The sequence below is a fragment of the Monodon monoceros genome, unplaced genomic scaffold, assembly GCF_005190385.1.
Source record: "Monodon monoceros isolate NGI ecotype Baffin Bay Population unplaced genomic scaffold, NGI_Narwhal_1 Super_Scaffold_3, whole genome shotgun sequence".
NCBI lineage: Eukaryota > Metazoa > Chordata > Mammalia > Artiodactyla > Monodontidae > Monodon > Monodon monoceros.
This window is the reverse complement of record NW_021703780.1, coordinates 49,504,849-49,524,656: the sequence shown is the minus strand read 5'-3', so window position 1 is coordinate 49,524,656 and position 19,808 is coordinate 49,504,849. Positions and strand designations below refer to the sequence as shown.

Genomic DNA, 19,808 nt, shown 5'->3' with positions numbered 1-19,808 from the left:
GACAGCCAGGGATAGGGACTAGAGTTCCACAGTAAACCCATAAGCTGTGAGTGGCAGTGGAGAAGGTTCCAGAAGTGAGAAAAAAATGAACCAAACTAGGTTTGCAACAAGCTGGCACCTGGGAGGGCTCAAGTCAGCTGGCGCCACCTCTCAAGATGCAAATCCCTCTACCCAAGACAATACACTGCTCACAAAATAAGGCCCATCTGACTCCTAAGTTCTTATTAAACCCCATTTCAATGGCTGGAACCAAATGCAGAGCGAGGCACACAGATCATGTTTCCATTCAAAGCCCACATAAGCCTACAGCAAGGAAATGAACATTTCAGGAAAAATACTGGCCTTTTTTTTTTTCAAGGTTTTTGGGAGGGTGTAAGTCACAGCACGCCAAATAAGGGTGAGTTCCCAGAAGAACACAGCAGAGAGGTGCCCAAGCAGGGAGAATTTATTCACAGGGGAAAAATCCCAGTGCCCTCTGGGAAGCCACTTCCACTGGATGCTTTTGAAGGAAGCTGAACCCAATGAAAAGCATTCCTTCAGAGCAAGTTTTCTCCCTGAGATTTCTACCTGCCTCTTTAACTTCTCTACCTGGTTTTCCAGCAGGAATGGTTTATAATCCCTACCTCTCCATGGGCAGAACTTAAGCATATTTTCCTCCTGCAAGACGACACTATTTGTCCAGCCCTTTAAAGATTAAAACTAAAAACACAGATAATAAAAGAGGGTATTATAATTAGAGTGTATTGAAAAGAGGGTATTATAATTAGAGTGTATTGCTATTATTTCCATAAACATTAGGATATCATGGATCCAGGACAGAGACAGTCTCTAATTCCAAAGGACAGGAATGGAAAGGTACAAATAATTCAATCTGTTCCCCTAAGAAATGACCTGATTATCCTCACTGGAAGACTTGAGGAGAATGGGAATTTCAAGGATATGACTGTCCTGTCCATTATGGTAGCCAACAGCCCCATGTGGCTATTTACATTTAAGTTAATTGAAATAAAATAACATGATTCAGTTCCTTAGTTGCACCTGCCACATTTCAAGCCATATGTGGCTAATCGTACCCACGGTGGGCAGTGCAGATATAAGATACGGTCACCACTGCAGAAGGTTCTACCAAACAGTGCTGCTCACCAAGACAGCTAAATAATTCGTCCCAGTAACATCATGGAGATTATGAAGTAAAAAGCTCCCCGAATACCACGTTTCTGGGCTATTGGCATCCTTCTCTAGTGAATTCCTTGCAGAGGTTTATGTATATTGTACAATCAAACCAACCTCCCCGGGCTCAGGCCCATTCAAATGGCATCAGATATGATAAAAGGATTCCACTGAGGCTCTCCTCAATTGAAACTCTAAATTCTTTAGATTTCTAAAAGTATGAAGTGTATGTATGAGTTACCCGTGGTGTGGACATGCCAGGAAAATATCTATGAGTGAGACTTGGTAAAAGAAAGTGCTCCCTTGGAATTAATGAATCTGTGCCCTTGTTTGTTTTTTCACACCGTATTTCAGAGGAGTCAGCAGGCTGTGCGTGGAGTGAGGTCTAGATGGAACCTAAGGATAGGTGGGGATACCAAAGGTTCTGGGACTTTTAAGAGCTTCCTTATATATCTTTAGAGGTGCAATGAAGGAACTATTGTTTTAAAAAATCATGAAGTGTTTGGGGAAGGGAAGGATTGGGAGTTTGGAGTTAGCAGAGGCAAACCATTACATATAGAATGGATAGACAACAACGTCCTACTGTATAGCACAGGGAACTATATCCAATACCCTGTGATAAACCATAATGAAAAAGAATATAAAAAATAATATGTACATGATAACTGAATTGCTCTGCTGTGTAGCAGAAATTACACAACACTGTATATCAACTATACTTCAATAAAAATTTTTAAAATATATTTTTTTAAAAAATCATGAAATGCTACTGCTGGTGGAACCCTATCCCCACCATGGGGTCAGAAATAAGGGTCCAGGAGCTGACTTGATGCGTAGGGAGGTTGTGACGGGCTCCCCTGCCTTCTGCTTATTGCAGAAGCATGATGGGAAAAGAAGAAAGGGGTCCACTGCCTGAACATCACACACTCCTGGCCTTGCAATGGTTTTAGGATGACATGCCCCTACTTATGATTTGCTAGTGACTGGAGAATTAAGCCTAAACAACATGGCCTGGCATTGAAGGCCCCCATAATCTGATTATCTTTCTGCTAAAAAACCCATTATCAGAAACCCTTTGATATGTTAACGCCTTCTGCCTTCCTCACCCCTGGCATTTCTACCTTCTCCCAAGATCTACTTGTGCAAGGCCAAGGGATCGATCACCCCCAAGGTGCCTGCCCAGGCCCCGGAAAGAGTTCAGTGCCTCTGCCAGCAGCTGTGAGCTTGACTGTGACCAGGAGAATGGCTTCTCCAAGGAGGCCTGGTGTCCACAGCAGGCTGATGCCCACTTTGGCTGCCGTCGGGGAGCTGCAGGACGGCCTCTGTGTGTTCGGTGGGCACACATCACAGGCAGGCGTCTTCCCAGCTTCCCCTGTTTCCTTGCAGCAAACGCAGAAGCGTGACCCTGGCTAACAAATGGACAGTGGTGCCACTGAGTGGTACTCAGCCCTTCAGATGCAGCTCAACCATTTCCCCCTTTGGAAGGTCATCAATCTCCAACCCAACCCAGAGAGTTCTGCCTCCTTTGGCCTTGACTTTTAACCACCTTTATGGTGAGGTAGGCCTGTATTTACCGCACTCTGCAGGTGAGTTTCCAGAAGTAAAGGGATTTTGATTCTCCTACAGCTCTATAACAAAACCTTGCTCTTGCTATACAGGATTTAAAGTCAGAAGATGTGAGCTTTTGAACCTAAAAAATGGTACTTCTTTGCTAGGAGACATCAAGTAAGAGTCCCTTGGTCAAATTCTCCATTTGTAACCTAGCTGAGTGGGTTCCACATGAGAATCCTCTGGGGATCTTTTGAAACAATACTGATGCCAGGGCCCGACCCCAGGGCAAATGAATCAGAACTTTTAGGGGTTTGGCTCAGGCATCTAAAAGCTCCTTAGATGATTCTAATGTGCAGCCAGAATTAAAAAAATAAATACTGTTCAGGGAGGATTTATTCTATATGGAATGAAGAACTCACTGGGGACAAACTTAGGGTGTAGAGACGGAGGCATGGCAGTACTGGACAGAGGTGCCAGGCCTACCAGCCATGTTTCCCCACTTGGCCTGCTGTTAGGAAAATCACAGACTGCATTAATACTGTACCTTATAAATGTATACAGGTAGGGTCAAGTCCAACCCAGGCAATCTTATGTGACTCATAAAAAATCTTTTTGGGATGAGGCACGAATCATAAACACAATGGCCCCAAGGCATTTGTTTGCTATTGTACAAATTCCTTCCAGGAAGATCATTTTTAGATTAATTTTTAAGCACAGATTTTACAGTTTACTATCATTTAAAGGGTGGAAATCCTCTGCCAATCACCAAGGGGACAATAAGCTTAAAGGAAGGTCTGTTTGAAAGATCTGAGGAGCAGGCTTCCTGAGAAAGCTGAATTTCTCAAGTGTTCTGACCCCACGAGGCAAAATGAATAGCGAGTTCAAGAAGACAAACGTGAGAAAGTTTATCTCCCTTTAGAGAAACTAGCAAAGAAGTTAATGAGATAACACAGTTCCTTAGATCAGAGTTAACGGTTGTAGATAAGCTTTTCCTTCAGAAAATCACAAAGCTAAGTAGATAAAACACACAAAAAGGATAAGATTTAAGTCAATATGTTCCTGCAATGTAATTTCTCTTCCTAGTCTGTGATGTTTTTCTTTTTCATTCTATTTAAACAAACATATATTGAGCAGCATCTATATGATAGGTCTAAAAAAGGATCATTTCTGAAATGTTCAAAATGTATTTTCCTTAGTACAATTACATTTGTATTCACAGGAATCAGTATGTAAAAACAATAATTTTTAAAAGGATTATATAAAAGGTATTATTCCAGAGGATTTACTACAAAATCCCTTTAAAAAAGAAAGTGCATAAAAGGTAACACTGAAATGTATTATAGTTTGAAGACAATCTCTTCAATTTTAATATAAATTCATGAACCCAGTCATTATGTAAAGAAGCTCATCTGTTCTAGGAAACATTCACTGAGGAGGAAGGATCAGAATGATCTGTGGTCCTGAGTCCAGGAAGTCATCCTCATGGATCTGGTGGGGGAGAAAAAGAGGTCCATGTGACAGACGGGGCTGCTTTAATGCGTTTCCTTAACCGAAATTAATTAAAACAACAACACAACGCAACCTCTTTTTCTATGTTGTGGGGAAAATAACATTTATATAGAGCACGGTGCAGGAAGCAGGAATCTAAATTAGCTTTGCGTGCTGGCAGCCTGAATAACGCTTCTGCCAAGAGGTCATTTTTTTACCAAATCCTTTCAAAATGTCACAGTCACGGGCACAGTCCTCGCTACTCCTCAAGGTATAACTTCTTTAATATCAAAGCAATTTGACTAAACATTACATGTCTAATGTCACTCGTGTTCTGCCAGTCTAAACAATCCTGTTGTTCCCTCCATCTTTTTCAGACACCCATCTTTAAGAAGATCTGTGAAGGAACCCCAGACAGTCCTTGACCTCTGGGCCTTCCTACATAAAGACCCCCATATCCCTGACCATGTCATGCACCTCGAAGCTCTGGGGAAGAGCAAACCTACAGGACTGGGGCAATGGCCACAGGTTTTTATAAATGGCAACATCTACCTCCTGACAATGGTGACATGACCCTCAGAAAGCAGACCGCATGGTGTTTAAAAGAGAAACTGTCCCCACAAGAAAAGGGGAAAAAGAAAATGACTCACGACATAGTCTGAACTCCAGTAAGACTGGTGGACAAAACCCTCAAAGAAATGTCTGGCAGAAGGTAACGCTCCAGTCCTAAATGCGGCTTCTCAGGTTCAAGGCAAAACAACGAGGCTTCTGATGCCAACCCTTCCATCCCCTCTTTTGCAATTCAGTTACGGAAACATAAAAACACAACGGGACCAGAGTTTTGATCTTATATTTACTTAGAAATTAAGCGGCGAGGGAATACAATGACTAAAATCAGTAAAATGATGAAAAGACAAATGATACTTTATGATGCCTCAGGTGGTTTCACCTTTCTGGGCCTCCGTTTCCATGTCTGTCAAATGGGATTACTAGACTCATCTCAGAGGGTTGTTTCCAAGGTTACAGGTGACAGGCAAGGGAAAGTGTTTTACAGATAACAAAGCACTCTATGAACGTACGGGATTATTAAAAAACTATTATAATCAGACATGGTCAATATGTTTTCTTCAAAGTTATCTGACTAGATTTTTTCCACTGGTGTTCTTTCCCCCATCAGTCTCAATTATAGTAAAGTTATTCAAATCACTTCTCTTTTCTGTTTCCCTGGCACTAGTTTTCCATCTGCCTGGACAAGTAAGTAAATGACTAGTTTTACAACATTTGTTGTGCTTTTAATTTTCATTTAACAGCTATTTTAACAATGAAACACACAGTATACGTTCCCAAGAGATATGCACCAGAGGGTGGTTGGCAGAAATGTTCGCTGAAATAGGGTCCTTCCACTGCAGCCCTGGTCACTGCTGATAAAAGGCACGCAAGCCCGTAGTGTCCTGAGGTGTATGCGGCTGCTTTCAACCAGCACAATCCTCAACTATCCACCCTCATCTCTTGGTTTTCTTGTAACTTCAGGACTCTTCAACTGAGAAAGCATGATGGCCATGTCTGCTTCCACGGGCTTCTTGTGTAACCTGGGAAGATGATTTAAGAAAAGTGCCAAGACTTTTCAGGGACTTGCTCCAAAAACTCCCCTGAACGTAAATTATTTTAGAGTATGGGTCATCATCAAAACAGACCATTGTATCAGAGGTCAGGTATTGTCTGGGGCTTCATTTTCCAGAACCTAAAGCTAAATGTATAAATAAAGACATACAGAGAAGAACAAAACTGCTTTGACTGGCAGAACACAAGTAACATAGACACCTAACATTCAGTCCATTGCTTTTACACAAAAGAAAAGCAAAGCCAATAGGCTTAGAGCAGAGGGGGTTCAAGTTCGTTGGAGCTCCAACAGTTATTCAAGAAGTAACCACTCAACTGTTAAGAAACCAGATCCCTTCCTGGGCCCTGAAGACACGAGACGCATTTCATTCACAAACTGGTAACAGGAAACACTCTGAGTTTGACAAACTGCTTTGCAAAGTGCTGAATAAATATAAGTGATTCTATAATTGCCACAAACATCCCCACCAACACCACCATCAAAATCTTGGAAGATTCATGTTTTCAACAGTTTTGAGAGCTCGCCAACAGTACATCAAATTAAAAGTATTGTCTGCCGACACAGATGTAGCGAACAAACGTATAGACACGAAGGGGGTTAAAGTGGTAGGGTAGGGGTGGTGGTGGGATGAATTGGGAGATTGGGACTGACATGTATACACTGATGTGTGTAAAATAGATAACTAAAAAGAACCTGCTGTATAAAAAAATTAGTAAAATAAAATTCAAAAACAACGTATTCTCTGCCTAGTCAGTGCCACAGAAATATTAAGACACAAATTTCTTATTTCGCCTCCTTTTCCCCCATGGATAAAGCAGAGAGGGCATTGCTAATGCATGTCTACATAATTTTATGAAGTCTGCCCCAGAATTTCCACAGAGGAGGGTTCAGGGGTGATGACTCAGCTGGAAAGGAGGGAAGACGTGTCTGGAAGCCGTGCTGACCCAGAAAGCACACTAGTGATGGAGCCTAGACAGCAGGGGGCTGTGGAGACCACAGTGATGGAGGTGCTGAGACCTTCCAGGCCTTCTTTGGAGACCCATCCGTATTAAGCGCCCATCTAAGGCAGCCTTCCTACCTAAGTCTCCTGAGCACGCGCTGTTTTACCAGGGCTTTCCCAAAAGTGCAACCAGGAGGCCCCCTGTATATGGGATGTTTTGCATCAGGCAGGTGGAAAGATGTCTTCAGCCGCTCTCCACTGCCCCAATACCCCTCTATTCAACGGCCCCTTCTCCAGCCATCCCAACACAGGAGATAACCTACAAGTCAGAAAATGAAAGGCAGGACTGGCAATAAAAACCCAAAAAACAAAACAAAACAAAAAAAACCGTCCCAAGTCAGGTGGTATGATCTGCTTTCTGACTTTTCCTGGCCTCTGTGGTCATAACACGTTGAGCCCTCTAAAAGATGCACACAAGAACATAAATGAATCAAAGGCAGGCTGTGATGGATGGAAAAACAACAGCCCTCCACACCCCCAGACTGCAGCTCCCCTGAATTCACAGAAAATAAAGGCTGAACACACAGAAAACCTCCACTGTAAAGAACAACTTACACAAATCAGAACGTTCGAGATTTCCCACAAGCCCATGGTTCTCTCACACACCACCACACGTGGCTATAAATAACAAAGCCCTTGACGACACACTTGGGGGAAAGGCAGGCAGTCTAGCAAAAAAAAAAAAAAAAAAAAAATCTTGTCACCGCCATGTTGGATTTATAAGCACTGTCCCTGGCCTTTAAAAGCAATGAATTCCAAACAGCAACAATCTTTTAGTGACAATGCATGCTGAGCGCCAGGGAAGAATCAGACAGACTGTTCTCCCTCAAAGAGCTTTCCTTCTAGGAAGGGAGTTAAAACACACACACGTCCAGCCACAGGGAGCTTCCCACCAGGGCCGCCCGAGAGGAAGCCAGGCCTGATGGAGAGGCTGTGAAGGGGAGAAATAGGACAAATCCAACTGCAGACCTGACAGAAGAAGTGGGGTTTGGCCAAGCGTTGGTTCAAAGGAACAAAGGTGCTGTAGGGCATGAAGAGAGAATGGGAAAATTGTGGGGAGCAGAAGGGTCACAGGTTAGAAAAGCTGAGTAAAACCAGGGCCTGAGGATGCACGAGGTCAGAAAGGGGGCTGGGGGAGAGGCTGGCACCATCCAGGCCTCCGGTGATCTAACTTATGCTGGGGCCCTTCTCTGTGTCCTAGGAGCCAGGGATGCAGCCCTGACCTCAAAAAGGAAGCAAGGGCCACGCAATCACCTAGGATCCATGGAGAGGATCCACAGAAGGCTTCCAGCAGGTCACCTATTCAACATGACACCTGAGGGGCAGAGTTAACTGATGGCGACGTATTGTGTATTGAAGAGATGAAGGGTGTCCATGGGCAGAAACCAACGAGGAGATCCTTACAGATGACAGAAAACAGGAGTTCAGACTTGCACTGTGGTAGCATAATTTAAGAGCAAAAATGCATTTCCTGTAACTGTGTTCCTGTTGTAAATAATGTCTGATTAAGAGACTCTAGGTATTAAAATTTGAAAGTTATTCTGATAAATAAGTTGAGATCTGATGGAACAGGAAGCAACATGAGACCAGGTTGCAATGGGAAGTGTTTTCTGTCTTTGTTTTTTGCCAAGTAAGATGTCAAAAGAAAAAAAAAAGTCAGAAAATAAAATTATTTGGAAAAATCAGAAAGTAGTTGTGAGAACCGGTTGTTGCAACTGACAGGGACCCATAATTCTTGAAGACAAAAGTAACTGAGGGGCAAACATGGCCTTATGTTGAGTAAAATACAGAAGCTCATCAGTGAGAAAGCCAGCCGTGAGGTTCTCAGAACAGTCTAAAATTAATGTTGAAAGATTCAAGAAAAATTGAGTCCTCACTGAGCACTGACCAAATAACTTTCTCAAGACAAAAGAAGTTTTTTTTTTAATGCTGAAAAGTAGAACCACTTCCTGAAAAACCTGACATTAATTCAGTAATTTATTGGAGACATCATTTGTATACAAGGGAGTGCGACATATTTTAAGCAATGCCGAGGTGTAATAGCTCCAAACGGATTTAAGGCCTACAGGTGTCAAGGTGGTCTGTGATCAGACACCTAAGGAGTAACATGATGAATGGTGTGAGCTCAGCAGAGAAAAGGATTCCTGGGAGCTACACTTGGTGGTCAAGGGACAGTCAGTGGAGGAAGCAGCCAAGAAGGATGCTTTGGGAAGAGAGATGGGTTAAAACCCACTCATTAACTGACTTGCCCTCAGCAAATCTCTCTCCTGCTGGCTTTAGAGCATTACTTACCCCGAGTTAAAATGGGCCCTGTAGCTGAGGAGGAATCGAAGCACCTTCATAAGATGGGCAGCTACCCTTCCTTGTATCCTCTTCCTCAGTGACAGAAACAAGTCTGATCTGACACACTGAAATCTCTGCACTTGACACCCCTGTGGAAAGGTTTTCACGCTGTTACAACAGTGCTTCTCAAACTTCGATGCACACACGAATCACTTGGGGGTCTTGTTAAAATACAGATTCAGCGCAGTAGGTCTGGGGAGGGGCCCAACATTCTGCATTTCCCATAACCCTCAGTGATGCTGATCCTGCTGGCGGCTGGACCACCCTTTGAGTAGTAAAGTACTGGAGCATCTTTAGTTGCTGTTATCAGGGGATGGTAGAAAGGCATCATTTTTGAGCTCAAGATTCGGGCCTCAAGGCATACTATAAGTCATAAAAAGTAGATGTGAAAAGGAGAGTGAGGCTCCTGGAGAGTGAGAAAGTAGAGCCAGCAGGGCTGCAAGAGGAGGGGATGGAAAACAGAAGAGGGCAACAGAGGAAAAGGCTGGCTGGCCCACTGCTGATTAGAATAAATAAGAGGTGACGAGAAAGAAATTATAAGAATGAAAGTAAGAGTGCCCAGGGTGTGTTGAGAGTGTTAGAAAGTATTTTACGAACAATGAACTTCAAGGGATTCCAGAAGAGTGAATACAAAATGTTACTTTTGGGTGTTTTTGTCCCTTTTCACATATGGTCTTTCTCTCTCTTGTTTTTTTTTTTTTTTTTTTGCCTAATACTATGGGTTTTAGACAATAAAACATAAACGTGAGCTGTAACAACAAGACCGTCATTCAAAGCAATAGTTAGAAGATTCCTCCACTGCTGACTATACAGAAATGCGATTATAGGACTCACAGCTACTCCCCTGCCTAAAACAGCAGTCTGAAAACTGCCAATCTGGAGCAAATTCTGTCTTTTCTGAGAATATTTTAAGAAAAGAGGTGGAGAAATTTTTGAAAGGTAAGACAAGACTATACTCAGACAAGTTTCCTTTCTTTTCCCAAAAAAACATAGAAGCTCCTTTAGGGCTTTCTCTCTTTTCCTAGACATAGCAAAGCATTTCATAATTCTCTAACTTAGGAAAATGCTTCACAGATATTCTCACCAGCTCAAAGAAAGGAGAGGATGCAAACACTGTAATTAACCAGAGAGAAATGGTATTCCCACCCAAACCAAGACAGCCTTTCTTCAGCAAGGAGAAAGTGGGAGCTGCAGTAAACATGCTCTTCAGTGAGGATGTCTGCTCAGGCACCTGCACTAGGGACATTTCAAAATAAACATGGCTTCTGTTTCTTTTTTAAACAGCAGTTGTCTCCAACAAACTCCAGTTGGATGTTTGTGGTATTTGTTAGTTCCAACCTGTGATGACGTTCGATAGTTTTCTATTTTGATTAGCTAAGGATTATGTTTTCTAAGCCAACAACGATTTCCTTTACTAACATCCAGAATGAAACATTTTGGAACATAAAAAGCTAAAAATCTCATCTACTTCAGTGCTTGTCACTATACACAGAAGAAAAATGAGACCCAGGGAGACCAAAGGAGGTAACCAGGTCCCCCAGACACCTTGATTGCCAGTATGACAGGGTTTAATCTTCACCAGCTGTCTCCGAGGCAGATTCTTAATCTCAAACTAAGGGTCAGAGCTGGATTAGATCATTCAAGATCAAGGCTTTGTGATAATTACATATCTGCAACTTCTTTTCTGTTTGGTATGGGGCCTCTAAACTAGGAAAATGATGAAGAGGTTAGGAAAAAAACGTTTTGGTTTGGTGATGTAACAATGCAGACTCCAGAGTATTTGGATGGGGTTGGGGGTGAGGAGTACTTTGAATTTATTTTCTAAGGCAACCAGCAAATCCTGCCCTTAGGCATGTAGTCAGGTCTTGTGGAAGTCGAAGCTTATAAATTTCAGGGGCGCTCATTAAGAAAAAGAATATAAAAATTAAGAAAAGAAATTTAGGTATGAAAGAGAATATTTAGAGTGGCATCTTACACATTACAAATTTTAAGAAGCTGCAGATACCACAAATACAAAAGTTAAAAGAAAACAAATATTTTTATTAATTAACTGCCTGATACACCTCTGAAATATTATTGCTACATTTTTTCGTTATATTCTCTTTGATCACCTCTTCCAATGATATTTCACGATATTCTCTTTAGAGAAAATTTAAAATAATTCAATCTTTACTTTAGAACTGTTGATCAGGATTTGTAAATTTATTCTTGAGATAACTTGGAAGTTTCTTCCAGCTACATAACTCATTGTAAGTAATGTCATATAAATGTTTTGGGTTGCCTCTAAATTTGGGGAAACCTCTATGAAGTTGCTCTTATAGGTGAGCTGTAATATTCAGGGCATCGCAAGATATCTTAAATATTCTCTACCTTGATAACACTCATTAACCACATTGCCAGGGCCCCTCCCAGAGCCAGAAGGGGGGCCTGCAGCAGGGAGAAGCCTTGAGGTTCCATCCACATCATGGTAAATCCACCTTGGCACACCATATATAACCCCCACCTACTTATGCATCCTTGAATTCCCCCAATTCTTCCAAATAAAGTGCCTGTTCTATTCAGAACACCTACTAAATTCCTTGATGGCATAACTACGGCATGACTCAGCCAGGACTGTATCACCTGACGTGTGTATTTCATTTTCCCATCAAGGTCACAGGACAGGCCTAACATTTGACCGCCTGGTGTATGGATCAAACGTTATTTTATTTACCTAAAGAAATTACATGGGATAACATAAGAAAAACACCAAAGCCTTAGAAAAATGTTGGATCTCACCATGATTTCTCTTAACCCCTAGAGTCTCCCAGCACCCACACTATAATGGAGAAGTGGTTTGTATCAGTCGAGGCGGCCTGGTCCAGTAGAGCCTAGCACTTAGGGTCTAGGTCCCCAAACCAGACCATCTCGGGTCCAACCCCAGCCTAATCATTTGCTAACTGAGTGGCCTTAATTTCCCTGATCTCTAAAGGTCTTACAATAAGCATCATAAAGCCGACCTTGTAGAGCTGTTTGGAGGTTAAGTAATACACGTGAAGCGCTCAGCATGGTCCAGGCAGCAGCGGTTAGTACAGCTACAATCATTACTATGCGTTATCAGGAAACCTGCCCACAAAATCTCTCGAGTGAAGCTGCCTCGAGATATTAACACCATTCAGAGCGGCATGAGCCACTGTCATCTCCTTCCACAGGCAAGTTCTGCAGAGTTGTAGGATCACCAGCAGTCATCCACAAAGCAGCAGAGTGGATTTCCTGCCACAGCCAATAAATCCTCCATGACGATTTACAACTTCAACAGATAAAGTGGCAAATATTGAAAATACGAACCTGACTCTGTATTTTCCTTCAAAGACACTCATGGTTGTTCTGCCAAGCCCCCAGCTCCCTGCAATGCAGTTTTCACAATCCTATACCTTGTATAGTATCTTAACAGCTTTTTACTTCTTTATCTGTTCTGATATTCTTGTTTCCTTAAAAAGGCTTGAGAAGGCCTTAAGAAGGCTTGAGAAGGCCTCATGTTCCCAATACCCAGAGGAAATGCAACCAAGGCACTGGGAAATCTTAAAGAAACTGTGTAAGTGAAATCCTGGATAGAACAAGTCAAATGAATATAGCTGAAGTTTCCTGCAGGAAAAGACAAGCCATGAAACACTGAATTTCCCCAAGGAAATACACCACTATGATTACAGTCAAACTCTTAGCTTTTTCATTAATGAGCAATCTCTCTACTCCAGGGAAAATATGATATAATCAACAATAACTAATTTGGTACCTAACACCTCTGCAAAGGTGTGTTGTTGGTGCAGATCAATCCCCAGCGTTGGAAGACCCAGGGCGGGGGGACAAATGGTGGCCCACAGACCACAGGTCAGAATATTGAAAGTTATAAATCACACTGACAAACTGTTCGATGAAATAGGTTTTATCCCTCTACCTTGATTGACAAATGCACCTCCATAACGTCTTAGAAAAGACCAAGTTCAACTTCAAACTCCTGACCTGCTCAGAGAGCAGCCCTGGAACTGGGGAAACACTGTCCCAAAGCCGGCCAACAATCTACCTTCCTCTTTCCACTGGCTGCTTCATCTGGCACCAAGAGGGACCTTGCGACATGTAAAACACCCAAGTTTTAACACTCACACCCCCCCCCCACACCCCACACATACACGGCTGTCCCTTCGCCACCCCTCAGGCCCACAGACCAGTGGCTACAAAGGCCCTCAGGAAGATGGGTCCAAAGGTCTATGTAGGCTGTAAAAGTTGGTCCACAGCCATCCGAACAGCATATTTTGGATTTCCAGGTACCTGAAACTGATCTATAAAGGGGAGACTCTGGACTCAGAGGCCCAGGAGTCTCCTCACCCCATAGACAGGGGCTGAACAGAGAACAATAAAAGTAGTGCCCTCTAAATCCCAGGGCAGAGGCTCCTTTTGCTCGTATACTAGGCCTATATTTTAACTGAGCAGAAAAATTGGGGGGGGGGGAATATCTCATCAGAAAAGAGCAAAAATAAAAAAGAGCCGCTTATCTTGAGAGCAGGCAGCCTTCCCCAGATACAATCTCACCCATCACATGCAACTGCCCTGAGCTAAGTCCATTCTAATGATCTACAGCTTCAGCCCTGCGAACAAAACACAGACGCTAGGAAACCCTAAAGAGGCCAAGCAGGAGATCCTAAATTGACCACAGGCGAGGAGGCAGCTGCTCCATGTTGAGTGCCAAGACCTAAAAAGCTGATTATGGCAAATAAAAGACAGATCCTTTTGGGAGGAGAAGAATATTAACCACCTACAAGTTTTCTAAAAGTCAAATCATCCCCCCTTGTGATACTGGATAAATTCTACTCTTCAAAATCATCCCCCTTTGTGATACTGGATAAATTCTACTCTTCCCACCCTCCCCAGCAGCTGTTCGAGGTCTGTACACAGACGCTGGTCCTACATGCCTGGAATCTGGGGTTGCCAGTATATATCTCTGAAAACAGCGCATGTCCAGCTGCTGTCAATGGTCAAGGCACAGGTCACCGGCAGTGGGTCCCACCACCAAGACGCAATTATCAGACTAGGAACAGCAGAGTTTTCTTGGTCAAAGAGACTCTACCCTATCCTGATTTTTGATAGGACAATGACAATCAGGAAGGAGGTAGATCATGCAAGCAAAGCAAATCATGACCTCAGGGGCACTGAATGGATATTAGATGGTAAGTTCCCCTTTCTTGAATATGATATCCCTTTACTCACTCCCTAACTTCCATCCCAACACACATACACACAGATATACCAGGGAAAAGGGCAGAGCAGAACGCAAGGAAGACAAGGTTAGAAAACACACACACACACACACACACACACACAGAGGCAAACGTCAAGTTGCTTTGTGCAGACTCTATCTTCTCCATTTATAAGATAAAGGTAATGAAAATTATCTTGTTGGTTTCTTCTGAGGATTAAATTAGATAATAATGTCAGGCAGCTGGCTCAGAACAGGTTCTCAAATGTTACTTCTCCCTTCTCCCCACTTGTCCTTGAGATGAGCCTACTTACCCTGCTCGGCTTCCCAACCCTCATGACACGCCAGGCAAGAAGGAGAATCATCGTTATCCCACCTTGGTCAGAAGCCACAAGCAGGTAGGAAGCAACATATTACAAGGGAAAGAAGGAGTGCAAAACAAATGGTGAGCATTCTTGCTGCTAATACCTATCTGCTAAATCATTTCTACTGAAAATCATGAGTTAATCTGCTGAAGCTGTACAGAAGGCCCTCGAGGGCAGAAGCCAACAAGGTGACAGAGTTATGCTTCTCTGTGGAAATTGGCTAAATAATGCCATGCTGTAGCCAGGAAGGACTTTTCCTCCACACCCTATTTTAAACTGTTTCGGTGGTTTGCATCAGACCTAAATAATAGCCACACTGCTCTTCTGCAGATAGCAGCTGCCCCAGGGCTGCGCTTCCCTTAGACCAACTCACTTCACTGCTTATAAACCAAAACAGAAGACCCTGATGAAAAAAGAAACTTCAAAGCTAAGTTTAGATTTCGGCACTTCATTTTTAATGAAAGTCTCATTTCAACAACCTTCTAGAAAAAAAAAAAAGAGAGAGAGAAGATTCAGTATTCACTGGCAAGTGTCTTTGGTAAGACTTTGAAAAAGTTTTGCAATGGCTTTGAATGCCCTACATGAATTCAAGTGTACAACTAAAGAGGTTGGATGAAAACTTCTAGCAGCTTTCCATCATGTCTGTCAGAAGCTGACATGTTTGTCATCTTTTTCCATAGGTCATCAGAATAAAAGAACCAATAACACAGTATAAAACAGCCAAATTGCCTATTGAGATCAAAGCCAAACTATTCTCAGTAAAGATTTTACCATTCAGACCAAACACCCAATAAATAGTGACTGCCTGGTTGTGGAAATGCTCGACTGACTTGCAGTGCCTCTAGGAGGATGAATGGAGGTTCAGCTCAGCATTTCCTGGGTGCTAAGTGATATGCCAGGCACTGCCACAGACCCTGGAGACAGAGAAATGAGTGGGACAAACCCAGTGCCTTTGAGAGAATGGGTAAGGGAGTCTCATTAAGAGCTAATTCTGCCTTACTATTGTTAGCAGCGAAAAGAGAGGCCTGTCCCTGGGAGGAGGGAACCTATAGCTCCACCCAGGGCGTTGAAAGCAGGTTTGCTTAAGAATGACACTTAAGTCAAGTCTTAAATGATGAATCTAAATCATCCAGGGTAGCAGGAGTTCCAGACAGACAGCAGCTTGAACAAAAGTGAGGTGGCCCAACTGGGGGTCCGGAATAAGGCAGGCACAGAAAAGAATAGATCAATGAAAAACACGTTCAGAGGGACACTGGAGGGAATGGAAGGAAACACTCAACACCCAACAGAGTGGGCTTTTGACAAAGGGGTCTAGAGTCAATAATGCTTCCAAGTACACAGGGTTAAAATATACATCCTTCTCTGGGCCTCAACACACCCCCCATATGTTAGACTCAATGGAGGCAAAGACCAGACCTGTCTTATTCACTCAGAATACTGTTTCCAGGTCTGAGCCTCCTGCCTGGCAAAAAGTGACATTCTATAGATACTGTTGAGAAGAAAGAATGGGTAATGGCCACTTTCTGCAATGGCACCAATGAAGTGTCATTGTTAATTGGAAAAATATGGTTAAAAAAAAGAAAATTTTTAAAAGTTGTGTTGAAAACTGAAATGCAGACCAGGTAGCAGGTATGCTGGCTCCACAGACAGCAATGAGGACTCATCATTTCAAGGTGGGGTGCTACCTTGAAAAAAAGGCAAGGAGGGACTTCCCTGGTGGCACAGTGGTTAAGAATCTGCCTGCCAATGCAAGGGACATGGGCTCAAGCCCTGGCCCAGGAAGATCCCACATGCCGCGGAGCAACTAAGCCCGTGTGCCACAACTACTGAGCCTGCGTGCCACAACTACTGAAGCCCGCCCGCCTAGACCCCGTGCTCCACAAGAGAAGCCACCGCAATGAGAAGCCTGCACACCACAACAGAGAGTAGCCCCCGCACTTGCCGCAACTAGAGAAAGCCCGCGCGCAGCAACGAAGACCCAAAACGTGGCCAAAAATAAATAAATAAATAAATAAATAAAGGTAAGGAATCCAAAATGTGATGAGTATCTTATAGAAACCATAACTAGTTAAAAATAAATGGCCTAGAGGTGAAAAATGTGCTTTCTGGGAACAAAAGCAAATAGACCAAAGATCAAATTCTGGACCTAGCAGTTTCCAGAACCCTGACAAAATCAGCAGTGATTTGGGGAAAGAAATTTATCCGTACAACACTTTTGCCAACATTGAGTCCTCAACAAGGATCTCCTGTTAGGTATTTGAAAAGTAAAAGTTATATTTTTCAGATCTGAAGAGTTTTCAAACATTTAAAGTTTTCCCCCAAAGAGCAATTACTTAATTTCAGGCATTTAGGAAGAGTGAATCTACTAAGTCAAAAACAAAAACTAAAATACCTTTAAGTATGTACCTTAGTGAAGTTTGCTCTTATACTGAAGTCCTTGGCTCACTCACTTTTCAATATACTAAATATAAGATGGATTTTTTAAGTAACCTAAGAGAATGCTGTGAACAATCTCATTTCCTCTTATCTTACCATGCATTAAGATATTTTGAAAAATGTAGTGACAGATTACCAATTACGTTAGGAAAATCCTGAAACCATTTACTTCCATAGAAAATTAAATGCAAGTGGAATTAGGTTTCCCACCTCCATTATAGCTACCTTTGACCTTCAACTATCTTCAAAATATAATTTCACGTGAATACCAATCCAAAATGATTCCTTAGTTCAACCATTTTGTGGCTTTAATTCCATAAAAATATGAAATCTGTGGGTTTTGTAATACTGTTTAAAAGCCCAAATAAAAAGCCAGTTGGCTTTTAAACTAATTGTTTAAAAGTGTGTATATAGATGAACTGAGACTGACTCATGAACTACTGAGTCTGGAATTTGCAAATCATAAATCTTATCCTCCTAAGCAAAGACTAACAGAATCAGGGCCCACTAATTTCCTTCTTTCGTAATCTGAAACAAAAGTTTTAACGATTTTTAAGGTACACTGAAAATTAAGGGTGCCGTTTAAAATATTAGCAAAATATAACTCAGTTCTTAAGAGTTTGGTGTATAATCAGAGAGTCGAACATTCTGGTACTGCAAAGTAAGAAAGCATCCAAGGATGAAACAGTGGAACTTTATTAAACTGTAGAACTCAAATCTGTGTTCGGATTTTTTTGTTTACAATAGTCTTTCCTCATTATCTTAAAACTCCCATCTCCATGCCACCTTCAGTAAAAAAAAATATAACTTTTAAAAATTTTCAATCCACTTCAAGAACTGTGAAATGTCCCATGTAGAAACTGGTCCATATTCCTTTTAGACAAGACCAAAGGTTAAGTCTGCCCCTGGCCCTTGGTAAACAGAATGTGTGCCTCAGAGTGACGGGGACTGTCAGATCCTCCACATTTCATCCCAAATCCACACAGGGCATCTCCAAGTTACCAAAAAGGAGTAGAGAGACAAAAGATGTTAAAGATGAAGGGAACGTAAAATGATCCAAATCTAACCATGTCCTTTCACAGATGAGGAGACTGAGGCCCAGAAAGGTCCCAAAACTGCAAAGACTCCATTACCAGACCCCAGATGCAGGTTCTCAGTTCTGTAGCAAAGAGCTGACAAAATTTCTAACTTTTAAGGTCTCAGGGGTTCGGTACTTTCCATAACAAATACTTAAAAGAGTTCAATTCCTGCATTTTTCTCCCCTCAAAACCTCCTAGACACCAAGATCAGGTGGGCAGGGGGATTTACGATTTTAACCCTTCCGTTTCATTTCCACCAAACAATTGCACAGAACCTTCAAGGCCGCAAGACGGGGCTGTCCTGCTCCAGGCAACATCTCCAGCACCTAGCGCCTATCAGGCACTCAGTAAATACTCCGCCTTCCACCTGACAAGCCCCACTCCCTGCCGCATCCAAGCCAGCCCGCAGTGGAGCGAGACAAGTTTCCTTTGGCAATCGCCTTTCTCCTTGAAACTTTGCTACAGCAACTCCCGGCCAAGAAGCCGGTCCGCGGGCATGTGGCCCTGGGCAAGAGCTGAGGATGGGAGCCCTGCCCTTTCGGGGCACTGGGCGATCCCGGGCCGTGGACCAGGTGTGCCCGCCGCTCGCTCGGAGGCCGCCCGGGCCGCGTCCTGCCTCCGCCGATCACCAACTTCTCAAACTTCCCTTTCCGGGGGTGGGGGCGGCCCGGGACGCAGCGCCCTTCCTGCCCGCACAAAGGGGGCCGGGCGCGCCTCGCGCCCCCGCCGAGGCCACTTTCCTGGTCTTTGGAAAGAAAAACGCACCCGTCCCAGCGCAGGGTGCTGGGGCGCGGGCACCGGGGCCACGTCCCGGCTTCCGCCCGCCTCCCGGGCCGACTGTCAAGCGCAGCCTGGCGGGGCGCCGGGGACCCAGGCGCCAAGCCCGGGCGGGGGCCACTCACCCGACTTGGGAACGTGAGGCGGGATCGTGCTGGCGATGCGTGTCCACAGGACGATGTGCAGCGGCCACAGGCCCCCAAGCAGCCCCCGGCCCATGGCAGCCCCCGCCGCTCCGCATAGACCGGCCCGAGCGCGCACGCCGCGCCTCCGCGCCGCGCCCTGCGGAACCGCGCGGAGCAGCGGTGCGGCCAGATGTGGCGCCGCAGAGGGTGGCGGTGGGCGAGGCGCGGGGGGCCCGGCGGCCGAGGGGAGCTGCGCGGGAGGCCGGCCCGGCCGGCGGGTGCGCGCGCGGAGTGTCGTCGGGCCGGGCGCGCGAGTGACTCACGACTTCGCCCGGGCGCCGCGGGGGAAACAGGAAACTCCTCGCCAACAGCTGGGCAGGACCTCTCGCCGCCCCGAGCCTGCTCCCCGTCTCGGCTCCCGGTCCTCGCCCTCCCTCGCAGCTGCCAATCACGTCCCCGGGACCGGCCCCTCCGGGGCTTTGGCAAACTTTCAGCGGCCTCGCGCGTTCCCGCTCCGAAGACTGACTACGGAGCACTAAGTGCACACGTTCCAGAAAGTCACTGAACGCAGAGAGTGTCTGCGCTCTCCAAAGCACCCCCACCAGCATCCTCCCCTTCCCCAC

At 44.2% G+C, this 19,808-nt stretch overlaps 1 protein-coding gene across 1 annotated transcript in view; it reads right to left on the bottom strand.

Annotated features, from left to right (window-relative positions):
• TGFBR2 (transforming growth factor beta receptor 2) overlaps window positions 1–19,406 on the bottom strand; it is a 93,502-nt gene extending 74,096 nt beyond the window's left edge. Inside the window, exon 1 of the mRNA XM_029244217.1 lies at window positions 19,186–19,406. Coding sequence (XP_029100050.1) covers window positions 19,186–19,279 — 94 coding nt within the window. The 5' untranslated portion in view covers window positions 19,280–19,406. The remainder of the gene's footprint in view (window positions 1–19,185) is intronic.
• Between the last annotated feature and the right edge of the window lie 402 nt (window positions 19,407–19,808).